Source organism: Leptodactylus fuscus, chromosome 4 (genome assembly GCF_031893055.1).
Source record: "Leptodactylus fuscus isolate aLepFus1 chromosome 4, aLepFus1.hap2, whole genome shotgun sequence".
In the NCBI taxonomy this organism is placed as follows: Eukaryota; Metazoa; Chordata; class Amphibia; order Anura; family Leptodactylidae; genus Leptodactylus; species Leptodactylus fuscus.
This window is the reverse complement of record NC_134268.1, coordinates 205,419,367-205,435,637: the sequence shown is the minus strand read 5'-3', so window position 1 is coordinate 205,435,637 and position 16,271 is coordinate 205,419,367. Positions and strand designations below refer to the sequence as shown.

At 47.3% G+C, this 16,271-nt stretch overlaps 1 protein-coding gene across 1 annotated transcript in view; it reads right to left on the bottom strand.

Annotated features, from left to right (window-relative positions):
• DNAJC1 (DnaJ heat shock protein family (Hsp40) member C1) overlaps positions 1-8,166 on the bottom strand; it is a 97,398-nt gene extending 89,232 nt beyond the window's left edge. The window contains exon 1 of the mRNA XM_075271732.1: positions 7,895-8,166. Within this exon, the coding sequence (XP_075127833.1) occupies positions 7,895-8,047 (153 nt within the window). The 5' untranslated portion in view covers positions 8,048-8,166. The remainder of the gene's footprint in view (positions 1-7,894) is intronic.
• Positions 8,167-16,271: the final 8,105 nt, after the last annotated feature.

The following is a 16,271-nucleotide window of genomic DNA, read 5'->3' as shown; positions in this document are numbered from 1 at the left end:
GGGTTAATTGGATCTGCTAAAAGGAGCTTATATATATTTTATTAAAAAACAAATAAATAAATACAAACACAAAGTGAATGCAGGCCTATGCGGCCATGGAAAGAAAGCTATTAGAAAGTCCGCTATAACCTACAGCACACACTCGCTGGAGATGGCGCTTTCCATCCTAACGCTGTAAACTGAGTGACATTGTAAATGTATGGTGGATGGCGCCAAAGTAGCTATGTAGGTTTAAAGCATTACTCCAGTTATAAACCACTGCCCAGAGGTGCAGAAATAGAGCCCCCCTCCTTCCCAAAGGTTGCGACGGCAGCCAGAAGGCCATTGCACCTGGGATCTGAGATCCAAGGTTTAAAGAGGACCTTCCACCATTTTGCCCACAGGCAGTTCTATATACTGCCGGAAAGCTGACAGTGCACTAAGTTCAGCGCTCGGTCGGCTTTCCCGTTGTGGGCCCAGTGTGAAGAGCTTACGGTCCCGGTACCGTAGCTCTTCTATGGTCAGAAGGGTATTTCTGACACTCAGTCAGAGACGCCCTTCTTCACAGCACAGCCAATCGCGCTGTGCTGTGAGAGCTTGGAGGAACTCCCCCCTCTCTCCCTGATAATGCTCGTCTATGGACGAGTACTGCGAGCAGAGGGAGGGGGCGTTCCTCCCGGCTCTCACAGCACAGCGCGATAGGCTGTGCTGTGAAGAAGGGCGTCTCTGACTGAGTGTCAGAAATACCCTTCTGACCATAGAAGAGCTACGGTACCGGGACCGTAAGCTCTTCACACTGGGCCCACAACGGGAAAGCCGACAGTGCGATGAACTCAGCGCACTGTCAGCTTTCCGGCAGTATATAGAACTGCCTGTGGGCAAAATGGTGAAAGGTCCTCTTTAAGACCCCTTGGGACAAGAAAAACAAAAACAAAAAAAACAAACATAAAAAAATAGGCATCACCATGTGTGCATAAGCCCCCCCACACTATCTAAATATAGCATTATATATCCCATACAGTGAACACCATAAAAATAATAATAATAATAATAATAATAATAATAATATTAACCCCTTAAGGACCAGGCCATTTTTTGGTTTCGCATTTTCGTTTTTCCCTCCTCACATTTCAAGAGCCATAACTTTTTCATTTTTCAGTTCACAGAGTCACATGATAGCTTATTGTTTGCGGGACAAATTGTACTTTGTAATGGCACCATTCAATATGCTGTGCAATGTACTGGGAAGCTGGAAAAAAATTCAGAATGAGGCGCAATTGGAGAAAAAATGCATTTGCGCCATTTTCTTATGGGTTTAATTTTTACAGCATTCACTGTTTGGTACAAATGACATGTTACCTGTGTTCTACGTGTCAGTACAAACGCGGTGATACCAACTTTATATAGTATTTGAAATTTTTTGATACTTTTAAAAAAATGATAAACTTTGCAAAATAGAAAAAAAAATGTGTCATCATGTTCTAACACCTGTAACTTTTTAATATTTCCATGTATGGAGCTGGTTGTGGTGTCTTTTTATGCGGGACAAGATGACGTTTCTATTGATACCATTTGGGGAAAGATCCGATGGTTTGATCACTTTTTATTCAATTTTTTATAGGAGGCAAAGTGTTGAAAAAAACGCTTTTTGGCTGTTTTTATTTTTTTTGCCGCTACGCCGTTCGCAGTACAGGATAAATGTTTTAATATTCTAATAGTTCAGGCATTTTGGAGCGCAGGGATACCTAATATGTTTATGTTTAATGTTCTTTAATTACTTTTATAGCTGATCTAGGGAAAGGGGGGTGATTTGAACTTTTATATTTTTTTTATTTTTTTAATACTTTTAAAAACTTTTTTTTTTCTTCTGTTACATTTATGATCAGACCCCTTAGGTACCTTGAAACCTAGGGAGTCTGATCGCTCATACTATTCACTGCAATACTACAGTATTGCAGTGAATAGCAGAATCCCAGCACTTCTATTAGACGATGCCTCTGGCCTCTGGCATCATCTAATAGATCTCGTGCAGAGACAAGCCTGGAAGCCTTCAATAGGCTTCCGGCTGTCATAGCAACCGATCACCGCCCTCATGTGACGTTCAGGAGGGCGGCGATCGGGGAAACATGGCGGCGCCCATGCCGCCGGCGCCGTTTACACACTGCGGTCACGTTTGACCGCAGTGTGTAAAGGGTTAACAGCAGCGATCGGCTCGGGCACCGACCGCTGCTGTTAGTGGCAGGTCCTGGCTGTATTATACAGCCGGCATCTGCCGTGTATGGAGCGAGCTCAGCGTGTGAGCTCGCTCCATACATCCCCATGCGACCCATGACGTACAGTTACGTCAAGGGTCGCTAAGGGGTTAATAATACACACACTACAATGCACAAAACAACATTATGGTCACCTCTCTCTCCCCAATAAATAGAAATTAAAAAGTGATTAAAAAGCCATACACAGAAAACATTGGGACCATAAAAAGTACAACTTTTCTCCGTCAACAAATCACCAACAAAAAGTTATAGGCGTCAGAATACAGTGACCCCAGGAAAATTGTACATTTTCAAAAGTACAACTAGTCCCGCAAAGAGTACCGTATATACTCAAGTATAAGCCGACCCGAATATAAGCAGAGGCCCCGAATTTTACCACAAAAAACTGAGAAAACTTATTGACTCGAGTATAAGCCGAGGGGGGGAAATGCAGCAGCTACTGGAAAATGTCAAAAATTAAAATGATGGGAGTTTTTGGGTGCAGTAGGTGCTGGGAAGGGGAGGGGGTGTTTTGGTTGTCTGTCTGCCCCTTCCCTGAGCTTGAGGACTGAGGTTTTTTTTCCCCCCTCTTGGAATTCAGTCTGGCTGAATATAGGGGATCTGCAGTGCTCCTATTAACCCCTTCCCGACGGAACAGGAGCACTGCAGATCCCCTATATTCAGTAGACACAGGGATACCTAATGTCTATGTGTGTCACAGTCATTTTCTACTTTTATATGTATTCTAGGGAAAGGAGGGATTTACAACTTTTATTTACTTTATTTATTTATTTTTAAAGCTCCCCCCTCCCTATTTTATGGCAGATTCTATACATAACTATTGCGGTTGGTCATAGACACCCCCCCCTCCCAAAAAAAAAAAAAAAAAAAAAAAATATTTTTTCGCTTGACTAGAGTATAAGCCAAGGGGGGCTTTTTCAACACACAAACTGTGCTGAAAAATTCGGCTTATACTCGAGTATATACGGTAAGCCCTCACTTAGCTATGTCAACAGAAAAATAATAAAACGGTTATGAATCTTGGAACGCAAGCATGAAAAAAGTCACAGAGCATTAATGGAAAATCTACTCTGCGTCCCTATAGAGTTAAAAAGATCTGTTTCCTTCTCCACTTATTAAGCCTCTGTCGTCCTCCTCATCTTCACTTACACTGTTTGTTTACATAGAGGTCCATCTCTGTATTGTACTCACACACAGAACTCTATGGAGAGGGGAAGGTGAAGAGTTGTCTGGTAATTGTGCAGTGTAAGGACTCATTCACATGGGGACAGGGGGCAGAATTTGGCGCGGAATCCACCCCTCACAATGGTGGTCTATGAAGATCGCTAGCGAGCTGCCCTTCCTTCAGGTGGATTCCGTGGCTCATTGAGGCGCGGCGTCCACCTCGCGGCAGCACCCTCTGGACTAGGCCCATTCATTTTGGGCCTACTCCGGAGCGGGAAGCCTCAACTGACAGTTGTGGCAGGCATATTTTGGTCCCAATTTTGACGCGGCTTCCCGCATCAAAATCAGGACCAAAATACGCTATTCCGTGCCCGTGTGAACTCGGCCTAACACTAAGTACACACTAGCATTTGTGTCTCAGTACAAGACTCAATACTCCATTCCACTTAAGTGAGGCTGAGAGAAAAGTTCCGCAAGTTTCTGCAGAAACCCACCAGTCCCCATTATAGTCTATAACATCCGTGGATCCCCACATGTAACCGCTTCCTAAGCAGACAGAGTTTCCATTTTTTGGGCCCCCAAGCAGACCCAAAGGACGGAAAACTCAATGCTAATGTGAACCCAGTCTAAGAGTTGACTCTGCAGAAGGGTCTTATCTGGAAGATATAGCAGTATCAAAAAAGTCCTCTCTCACTGGCAGAGTAACAGTATAACATCTGTGTGTCTTTTCAAGCAGCCTCCTCCTCCCCCTGCCCTCTTCATAGATCTGTATGTAGACAGCAACAGCCTGAAAAGTGGGATAGGAAACAGATCCCTAATAGGATGGGATATAGTACAAACTTCCTTATAGTCACTGGTAATATTCTTTTATGCAAACTTGATTATAACTGGAAAAAGTAGTTTGAGTATTAAAGTATAATCACGTTTAAAGAGGACCTCTCACCTCCTGGGGCACATGTGCTGTAATACACCGTTAAAAAGCCGACAGTATGCTAAATGCAGCGCACTATCGGCTTTCCAGTCCTGTGCCCCAGGTGAAGAGCTATCGGTGCCGTAGTTTTTCACTGTCAGAAGGGCGCCAGGAACGTCTTTCCTCAAAGTAGCGTCTATTGCTCTGTACTGTGACAGTGGTGAGGAACACCTCCTCCCCTCCTCATAGTGCTCATCCATAGACGAGTACTGCGGGGGTGTTCCTCACCGCTCTCACAGTACATAATAATAGGCGCTGCTGTGAGGACGGGCATTCCTGACTGACTTTCAGAAACGCCCCTTCTGACAGTGAAGAGCTACAGTACCGGCATCAATAGCTCTTCACTGGGGGCGCAGAACGGGAAAGCCAAATTCAGGACACTATCGGTCTTCTAGCAGTGTATTAGACCGCATGTACCCCAGGAGGTGAAAGGTCCTCTTTAACAATTTACTCATACCCCTCAATACACTTATCCTCAGCTCACTTCTGAATACCTCCTTGGAGGGGCTGCTAAAACACTGAAGTACCAAAATACACGTATCTATAGAAGTGTATGTTAAGGGATGCAGGACATGTGCAAAAGAGAAATAGATTACGGGTTGGTTCACATCTACGTTTGTATTCCGTCCGCATGGGGACCCTGCCGAATGGAATACCAAACACAATTGCAGGTGCTGTGGAGAATATGCACACAGACCCCATAGACTATTATGGGGTCCGTGTGCTGCATTTTTGTCCATGTGCTCACATTTCTGCAGCTAAAGTTTTCAAAATTTTCTTTTTTTTTTTCCATTTTTTGAAATTGCAGCTTTTCTGCATAGTTTTTTTTTTCTACATTATGTGGATGGAATGAGGCAAAAATCTAAATAATTTTGTTAGTAATGTAAAATACAGCGTGTTTTTTTCTGCTATGTTTCAGTAACATGCGACTTTAGACTGACCCAAGTAGTGTTCAGCTCTTCATCATTCGGGTCCCCATGGACCTAAAAAGCAGTTACCTGAGGACTTGTAGACTATAATGGAGTCCGCTAGATTTACGCCAATCCTTCTTGCAGGACTTTTCTCTCCACCAAGTTTAGGCAGAATCTCCTACAGACTCCAACAAAGATATGACCTTAGCCTAAGGCCAGGGGCCCTATGTGGCTTAAACATCGTGGTTTGGCCTTGACGGTAATGCAGCAGAAAAAAAAACAGTGCTTTACAGTCTCTGCACAGTAGATTCTAGAAATCCCATCCACCCATTGCAGAAAAACACAATTAGCAAATACGCTGAGATTTCCTGGAATTTGCAGCAAGTCGTTTATACCTATGGAAACGCCAGCGGTTTCACTATAATGGAGGCAGAAGGCGCTGTGGGAAAAGCCAGGATGCGATGCCGCCACAATATTTCCCAAAGCGATTTTTTTTCCCCCTATCAGTATGTCTTTGGAGTATGGGAGGAAATCCATGCAAACACGGAGAGAACATACAAACTCCTTGCAGATGTTGTCTCTGGCAGAATTTGAACCCAGGACTCCAATGCTGCAAGGCTGCAGTGCTAACCACTGAGCCACCATGTTGCCCCCTCCCACAGCGCTTTTTTTTTTTTTTTACTGTGGCCTACTACATGGGGCTTTAGACTAAAAGGATTTTCCAAGACTTACATAGTAATGACCTTAATAGGAAACAATGAATAATCTGTATTTGCACAAGACTGGAAACCCCTTTAAGGAATATACTGATAGTACAACAGAAAGGAAAGTAGCGGAATTCAATCTCTGAGCCGTCCCAAGTTGTTGCAGCTCTATATACAGTACACAACAGCTTCTTTCTATTCTGCTGACAGACTTCCAGACTAGAAGTAACCCTGCTGTAGGATACGCACGGATATCTAACCTAAAGGGGTATTCTCATCATATATAGCTTATACATGGCTGACAGATGGAGAGGACACCTCTGGAATCTGCACTTAGCTCCAGAATTACATTGGACCCCAAAGGACCCCACTGAACTATGAAGAGGACCATCCGCTCCTGCCAAGGAGTTCATCTATTGCAGCACAAAATATAGCTGTAGAAATATTTTTCTGTCACATACGACGGATCAGATGAAGGGGACAATACACATTTATGTCGGCCAAATCTGCAGATTTTGAAGGAACTGACTGACTGACATATATGGGGTCCTCCATACAGGGAACCTGCTGGGGGAGATAAGGACGGGGCAGTTGGATTGCAACAGGTCTCTTCCTCTTGTAGACAGCTGTCAGTGGTGGCTGCCGGCCGCTTTCTGCTCCAAGGCAACGTCATGAGGAAGTCAAGCAAGAGAGCTGGCAGCCAAAAAGCCGTCATCTAATATGTCTAGCCAGTCTTACTAACATTAGGAGCCATCCCTCTCTCCACATCTCACCTCATCTCTAGATCCTTCCTCAGAGTGATGGAGATCTGTAGTAGTCACCCAAAGCATGGATGGATGGGAGCTAAGTAATGGGCAATGAAAAATCAAGAGAAACCATATGGCGCCAGATCATCAATGCAAGCCAGAATGAGAAAGTGATCCATCATCTAAGATTGAAGATGGACAAAAAGACCACTATTCCCTTCCGTCACTTGTCATACGGCGGCGGCCCCTTCCGTCACTCGTCATACGGCGGCGGCCCCTTCCGTCACTCGTCATACGGCGGCGGCCCCTTCCGTCACTCGTGATACGGCGGCGGCCCCTTCCGTCACTTGTCATACGGCGGCGGCCCCTTCCGTCACTTGTCATACGGCGGCGGCCCCTTCCGTCACTTGTCATACGGCGGCGGCCCCTTCCGTCACTTGTCATACGGCGGCGGCCCCTTCCGTCACTTGTCATACGGCGGCGGCCCCTTCCGTCACTTGTCATACGGCGGCGGCCCCTTCCGTCACTTGTCATACGGCGGCGGCCCCTTCCGTCACTCGTCATACGGCGGCGGCCCCTTCCGTCACTCGTCATACGGCGGCGGCCCCTTCCGTCACTCGTCATACGGCGGCGGCCCCTTCCGTCACTCGTGATACGGCGGCGGCCCCTTCCGTCACTTGTCATACGGCGGCGGCCCCTTCCGTCACTTGTCATACGGCGGCGGCCCCTTCCGTCACTTGTCATACGGCGGCGGCCCCTTCCGTCACTTGTCATACGGCGGCGGCCCCTTCCGTCACTTGTCATACGGCGGCGGCCCCTTCCGTCACTTGTCATACGGCGGCGGCCCCTTCCGTCACTTGTCATACGGCGGCGGCCCCTTCCGTCACTTGTCATACGGCGGCGGCCCCTTCCGTCACTTGTCATACGGCGGCGGCCCCTTCCGTCACTTGTCATACGGCGGCGGCCCCTTCCGTCTGGCGGTCCCATACTTTGCTAGCGCGCTCTCTATATAACCCTCAGTTGGTTGGATTTAACCCTCCGCTCGCCGCAGTCATGGGCTCCACCAGATGCCACAGACATGAGAGTGACAACCTGCAGCCACACAGTAAGCAGTACACAGAGCCGGCCCCTCCATCACCCCAATTACCTGCTCCACCCCGAGGAACTGGTAGAAGTTTTGCTGAATCTCCTCCACCAAGTCAAAGAGCTCCAGATCCCCGCTGTCCCAGGCTGAGGTAGGGGACAGGTGGCAGCAGCAGCACAGGAGCAGCAGAAGGCAGCGAGCCCCGGGCAGCCACATCCTGCAGGCCAGCAGCGCACACAGGCCGCTCAGCCGCTATGTCCTCCCCCTCCTCACCGCAGACGTGGCCGCCAGGCCCGGCTACAACACTGCTTACAAGTTCAGCTGCAGGAGCTCGGCATGGGGGGCGGAGCCGACTACGTCACACGAGTCATAGAGAGCCGGCAGGACTGGCTGTGATGACACAGCGGTCACGTGGTAGGCTGGATCACGTGACTGCAGTCCCTCTGATTTACTGACTGTGTCTAGTCTGCCGGGGGGTGGCAGAATGAGAGGCTGGTGAGGATGGGTGCGGGGCTTAGTATTAGGGAGCACAGTCACAGAGTGATAATAGGTACAGGATGGAAACCTTATGCACCAGAGACCTATGGAGGGACTTGTTAGCAGGGCTCAGCTACAACTACAACTCCCAGCATGCTCCATTCACTTCCATGGGAGTTCCAAGAACAGCAGAGCAAGTGTGCATGCTGGGAGTTGTAGTTTTACCACAGCTGGAGTGCTGAAGGTTTCCTGCCCATATGTCAGACCATGGAAGCTTTGCTTAGCAAATTGCTTTTGTCTACCAAGGAGGTCTTTCTTTGCACATCTTATCTTGCAGGCAGCTGTGTGTATATAGGAGTCCCTTCCCCTCTGCTGGCTTACATTGGCTGTCTCAGGGAGGGGGCGGGGCCTCCTGTAGGCATAGTCAGGGCAGGGCAGGGAGGTCTTTCACTTTCTCTCTCTCTGTTTAACCCTTGCCCTGCCACCTTCTAACCACAAGCTATGGAGCAATCACAGGAGCTGCAGCACTACCAGCGGCTCATAGAACAGCTGCTACATAAAGTAAGTCATAAAGGGACAGCATGGCTCTCCAGTAGCATGGGGCTTCAGTCAGCCAGTGGGGCATACGGCCCGTCCAGTGAGGCCAGGCCACCAGCCCAGCTCTCCCCAAGCACCCCTCCTACACGCAGCAAGGTTAAAATGGGATTCTATCATTCACACACTATTTTTTCTAGGTACCACGTCGGAATAGCATTACAAAAAGCTATTCGTCTCCTACCTTTCGTCATCTTCTCCGTGCTGCCGTTTACCTACAATCCTGGTTCTTGTCGGTATGCAAATTAGCTCTCTCGCAGCACTGGAGGCGGGCCCCAGTGCTCAGACAGTACTGGGGGCAACCCCAATGCTGCGAGAGAACTCTCTCTAGTGCCGCCTCCTCTTCTTCAGCAGCGTCCTCTTCAGCCTCTTCTTCCGGCGGTGGCATGTAATTTCTAGGCCTTGGGCAAAGCAGACTGCGCAAGCCCACAGACTACGAGAAAATGGCTGCTTGCACAGTATTGTAAGTGGCCATTTTCTTGTGGCCTGTGGCACAGTCTGCTCTGCCCGAGGCCTAGAAGTTGCAAGCCACCGCCAGAAGAAGAGGCTGAAGATGACGCTGCTGGAGAGAGTTCTCTCGCAGAATTGGGAATGCCCCCAGTGCTTCTATTAGCGCTGGGGCCTGCCCCCAGTGCTGCGAGGGAGCTAATTTGCATACCGACGAGAACCAGGATTGTAGTCAAACGGTGGCACGGAAAAGACAACGAAAGGTAGGAGGCGAATAGCTTTTCTTAAGACTATTCCGAAGTGGTGCCTAGAAAAATTAGTGTGTGAATGATAGGATTCCTTTAAAGCCCCTGTGCATGGTGGTTAGGCGGAAACAGTGCCGGCCATCGGACACTGTAGCCAAATGGGCACATGCCCAAAAGGCCAAGCGGACCAAGGGCCTGGTAGGCCTGGGGTCAGCACATGGCTGCCAGCAGATAGCTGCAAATAGCTTCACCTTCCCCTAATCAGCTCCCAAATAGCCCACCCGCCACACAGTTATATTTACCCCCACATGCCCCTGCCCAATATTCTAGGACCGCAGGGGATAAGTTCAACTCGGGCTCAATAGCTGCTGCCCCCCATGCGAACCCAATGCTCCTATAATGCCCCATGCGCCTAGACTCTCCAGAAAGTCCCCTAGGTCTCGTGACTCCCGGCATTTGGATGACTACCCTTACAGGATTTCTGAGGAACACAGATCTTTTAGGTCCAGCACCTCCCTGCATAACAGTAGGAGCCCCCGCCATAGCCGGCATAGATCCCTCAGTGGATCATCCGCTGGGAGTCCCCCAAGTCAGCGTAGTGCTAGGTCCCAGAGGCAAGGCAGAAGGCGTCGTTGTGGCTATAGTATGGAGATGTCTGCATCGGACTCCTCTGGCTCATCCTCTGGATCTAGAAGGTCACATGGCCATGTGGGTTCAAAGAGTCGGAGAAGAGAGCCCACGGCCACACGGGAATCGTCGAGCGTCCCAAAGGCTATGGTAACAGGACCAGCCCTGCTGCAGCCACTCTCGGACAGTGCACAGCCAACCGTCATACCGACTGGTGAATTGATTTGTTCACAAGCATGGTCTACATAGGCTTCAACTGGTGCGAATGTTTTTTATATGTTTAAGGCATTGTTGTTAAAACTGGAGTGGAAGGCACCGTATACACCAAGCAAGGCTACGCCACAGCAGAATACGGGTATGATGATAGAGATGAGGACAATGCTAGAGAAATTGGTCTGGACATTTTTCTAGCCGGGTTCCAAGATGGAATAGAAAGGGTGCTGTTCCTGCTAAGGTGGGAGATCGGACATCGTTGTAGGCTTACACTGAGATCCGGTGGCATATAGCGATGAAGAGGACCATTGACGTGTTCCACCGGAGACAAATCCAACACATGCCCACCAGGAGGTGACTGGCACCTGAGGGGGGGGGGGGGGTAACAGGGTTACTGCATATGTGTTATTTATATGTGATATATATGTAATAAAGCTGTGGCCGACCCCACCCATTAAAAGGTAACTTTGTCCGTAACTATGTTGAAAGGTCATACAAAGAGGTTTGGTGGAGGGGAAGGGGTTTTGGTCCGTGAGAGAATGTTAAATTCGACCAGTCTAAAATTCTTAGCAGGGCATGCATGGTCTAATAAATCCTTGTACACCTCCCCAAAGAGACTTAGTACCTCTTCTGTCCCAGGTCAGGACCTCTCACACAGACAGACAGCTCTGCACTGGTGAGAGGCAATAACCTTGTCTGCGACTCGGATCTTCTTCCATATGGAGGAGTTGTTCTCAATCTGGCTAGTTTCCCAAATTATGCTCTTACCTTTCATGAAAAAAAAACACACAATGATCTATAGGGAACTCCCTGCGAAAAGGTGGCTCTAGAGCAAATTCCTCTTTTCCGCCGAGGAGGTCTTATTTGCATATACCACACGACTTAAGATGCAATGTGAAATGAACCTAACATTCATTTGCATTGCTGCACATGTATTCTGCTTTCATCTCATTAGAATCGGTTGTCCCATCTGGATGACTTCAGTCCATTGGTCACTAATGAACATATCTGTTGTGCTTCCATTGGTACTATTCCGTTATCGGGCCAGCAGCAGCGCATTTCAGCACCAGCTTTCGGGACAGCAGTTCAGTTCAGCAGCGGGAATTACAATGACATCCGAGGACTGCTGGCCCGATGCTTGTGCCCAGTAGCCAGTACATCAATGACCCCCCCTCCATCTCCTCCTCCTTCCAGTGCTGCCCCCCAGCTCTCCTTACATCTACCCCGTACCCTCTCCCCGCCACATGACTAAGCCGATGCTGGCCCGATGATAGAGGCCGTGCTTGTGTGTAGTAGGCAGTACATCGATCGATGCCCTCATCCTCCTCTTCCTTCCAGTGCTGCCCCCCAGCTCTTCTTACATCTGCCCCGTACCCTCTCCCTGTAATAGGCCTCACCGTAAATCTTGAGCAATGAATGCTACTAGATAGCCGCCGGACGCTGCAGAAAGTTTGTCCCTCCGGCTCGCTGTAGCTCACCGTTCCTATAGTCGGCGTGTTTCTTGTCAGGGCCTGGATTGAGCCCCGGTGTCTTTCCTTTCGGTCTCGGTACTAGCGCTGAGGTGAGGCCTAGTCGTGTGGCGGGGAGAGGGTACGGGGAAGATGTAAGGAGAGCTGGGGGGCAGCACTGGCAGGAGGAGAAGGATGGGGGAGGGGGGTCATCGATGTACTGGTTACTGGGCACAAGCATCGGGCCAGCAGTCCTCGGATGTCATTGTAATTCCCGCTGCTGAACTGCTGTCCCGAAAGCTGCTGCTGAACTGCGCTGCTGCTGGCCCGATAACGGAATAGTACCCTTCCATTTCTATGGGAGCGTGCTATTTGAAACGGCGGTTTTAGTATGCAGAAGGAGCAAGGTGCTAACAGTAAAAGCTAGATTTTTAAACGAGTTTCCCATCTCAGGGTTTCGCCTGCCCCTTTGTCTCCTCTCCCCCATGAATGTTGCCGGCAGCCAGCCGCTTAACCCCCCGCGTGTCGGCTACGTCCATTCATTTCTATAGGAGCGTGCTATTCGAAACAGCTGTTTCGAATAGTGTTTGCTCCTCTCTATTAAATAACATTTTTTAGGTTATAACATCAAATTGGTCAGTCTGGCCTTTGTGCAATGTTGGACTCTTCAATTGATATTTGAAACCAAAAATGTTTTGTCTGGAGAGTATCACTGAGCCTAGATTTATTTTAGAAAAAGGTCTCCATCTCATCAAAATTGATCTGAAAGGTGCGTTCCACATGATTTATATGGTGCTAAAACAAAGATGCGGTGCTAAAACAAAGATGCCTCTTGCAGGTCAAGTGGAAAAACAGTTTGTTCCATTGGAATATTACATTTTTTTGACTCTCCAGTGCACAATATCCTTTTTCTCACATTACGGTGACAAATATCGCACCGTTCCAAAGGCGTTGCTCCCTATTTTATCTGGATAATCTAGTGGTGTTTCATTCAAATTAGCAGATAATGTTAAGAGATTATTTATTCCTGTAGAGGCATGATTTTTTAGTTAATGTACAAATGATGGCCTTCCAGCCAACAAATATTGTGGCATTCTTTGGGTTCACCAATAATTCTCTAGCCTTTTCTATAGACCCCATTATAGTCTATGGGATCCGTGTGCTTTTACTGCACAGCGCTTGCAAATGCGTTTGGTATTCTGTTGGGGGTGGGTCCCCATGCGGTCTCCCCCGAACGAAATACCAACCCTTAGCCTTAGAGTCATTGTGGTGACGATGGCATGCTTGTTTTATGAGCGACTCCAGCAGACGAGCTTTCGCTTCCATACATAACGTTTGTTTGCATAGTTCTCACTCCACGACCAGACCTGTCTCATAGAGGTAAAATACATTTGTATATCCTGTATCGCACTCCATTTAAAATTGAGCAATTGGATTCTTTTTTTCCAAAACAGAGTCGGATATAGATATAGACATTTTCAAGCCGCTCTCTCTGACTCTTTCAAAGCAGGTGCAAAAGAAGTTGCCTTAGTGTCCATTTTAAAAGCAACCAGATGGACCTCACATAGAACCTTTGTTACATACTAATGGTATCCCTCAGATTTGGAAAGAGTTCAATTCTTAAGTGCTGCCACCAGGTGTGTGCTATTCTACCCACTAATTGTTACTCGGTGACTGCTTTCTGCCAAACACAGCACAGTTTGCATGAATATAGGAATGCAAATTCCATTTGTTCAAGGGTTAAAGAGGTTGGCCATTTTACATAAAAAGAGCTGGACGAAGACTGTCATTTATAAGACCTAAAACTATAAGTGACTTTATATTTTACCCCAGTTCAGACACTGAGACCTCCTGACTACTACGGTATCAGCAATGTAAAAAGTAAAGATTGGGATCCTCCACATCCCTTGTTCACAAGATGGCGATGGTCATGTGATTTAGTACTTGACCACTTACTTTGAATGTCTTTTCATTGTAGGGGCTTCTGAAGCAAATATTACCCTTCAATATGGTCTCATAATAATCTCTAATCCCATGGCCTCATTCCCTTTATATGTGTGCAGGAGAAATACGGCACAGGGTGAAGGCCCCCAGGGCTACCATGTTATTACTGCTGTTACACCCTTCTAAATAGATAGGATAATATACTATATGTAAATATATATATAAATATAATATATTAATATCACATATTAATCTGCAATACAAAAGTATTGAAGTTTATTGTACAAGCATTTATATTAAGATAAGATAAGAGAATCCTTTAATAGTCCCACAGTGGGGAAATCTCAGCATGTTACAGCAGCAAAGTAATACAGATACAGGATAATACACAGTAATATATTACAGAAGGAGACACACATAAACTGAGTAAAAATACTATACTAGAAGCCCATAGCAGCTAAGGAAGAAAAGAAAGAAGGAAGACTTCAGGATCATTCAGCTCTCTCTTCGCTTGGTCTGATGTAGATTATACAGCCTGGTCACGGTTGGGAGGAAGGATCTCCGATAGCGCTCCTTCTCACGCTTGGGGTGAAGCAGACGGTCACTTACAGTGCTGCCAAGTGCCGTCAAGGTCTCATACATGGGGTGGGATTTGTTCTCCCGCATGGAGCTCACCATGGACAGTATCTTTCTGTCACCCACCACCTGTACTGGGTCCAGGGGCTCCCCAGGACAGAGCTGGCCCTTCTGATCAGCCTGTGAATTTCATTTCTGTCCCTGGTTGATATACTGCTCCCCCAGCAGGCCACACCGAAAAAGATGGCTGAAGCAACCACAGAGTTGAAAAATGCCCTAAGAAGTGGCCCCTGGACTCTGAAGGCCCTCAGGCTCCTGAGCAGGTAGAGTCTGCTGTGGTCCTGTCTGTGCAGCGCCTCCAGGTGATCAGCCCGGTCCAGCTTATTATTGAGGACCACATCCAGGTACTTATAAGTCCTGACTATTTCAATGCATGTCCCTTAGATCTCCATTGGGATCGGAGCACTTCTCCACTTACTAAAGTCCACCACCATCTCCTTGGTCTTCCCAGCATTAATCCTGAGCTGGTTCCACTGGCACCATTCTACAAAATCCCTTTTTAAGTCTCTGTATTCCCTGTTGTCACCATCAGAGATGAGGCCGACTATAGCAGAGTCATCAGAGGACTTCTGTAAGTAACAGCTGGATGGGTTGTGCCTAAAGTCAGCAGTGTACAGTGTGAAGAGGAATGGGGCAAGAACTGTACCTTGAGGTGCCCCCGTACTACAGATCACAGTGTCAGACATACTGAGGTCGGTTTGTGAGGTAGTCTAGTATCCAGTTGGATAGGTGATGGTTCACTCCAACAAGGTCCAGCATATCCCTCCGTAGCCTTGACTGGATGGTGTTATCAAGTCCCTTAACCCCTTCCTGACATCCACCATAATAGTACGGCGCTGCCGGGAAGGACTTCCCGCAAACCACCATAGTACTATGGCGGCTGCATGTTGCGCACACAGAACCTGTGTGCGCCCCATGCCCTGCGTGTGTCAGCCGTATGTTACGGCTGACAATGCCCTGTAACACCCACGGTCGGAACCGGGTCCGATCGCGGGTGTTAACCCCTGAGATGCCGGCGGTCAAACATGAGCGATGTTGGTAATGGGCAGCCCGGGGTCTGAAAAAGTGACCCCGGGTCTGCCCTTCACGTACCTGGTTGATCCTGCCAAAAAGGAAGCTGTCAGCCTCGTGCGTCTACACAGGCTGACAGCTTCCTGTACACTGCAATACACGTGTATTGCAGCGTACATGTGGTTAAGCAGATATCAGCAGATCACTGCTTCAATCCCCCATGGGGGCAGAAAAAAAGTTATAAAAAAGTAAAAATAAAAAAGTTTAAATACGTTTAAAATAAATTAGAAATAAATAAAGCCCTCAAAATCCCACATAAAATGTTTTATTATATAAAATAAAGAAAAATAGAAAAAAAAATTACATATTTGGTATCACCGCGTCATTATTTAACCCAAACGACGAACATCATAAAAAAGAAGTAGAAAACCGCACAAAATAATGATTATTCACCACCTTTGCCTTAAAAAATGTTCAATAAAAAGTTATCAAATGGTCAGATGAAAACCAAAATGGTACCAATAAAAAGCAGCGGTCATCCCGCAAAAAATAAGCCCTCAATCACCTCTGTCTACAGAAAAATAAAAATGTTATGTCTTTCAGAAGATGGCGATGCAAAAATTATTGATTTTTTCCCCTAAATTGAATTTTATTCTGCACAAAGAGCAACGCATTAAAAAACAATATAAATGAGGTATTGCTGTAACCGTACCGACCCGCAGAATAAAGGTAAAATGTTACTTATGCTGTACGCTGCGCGGGAAAAAAAATAAATACTAAAAAGCAATGTCAGAATTG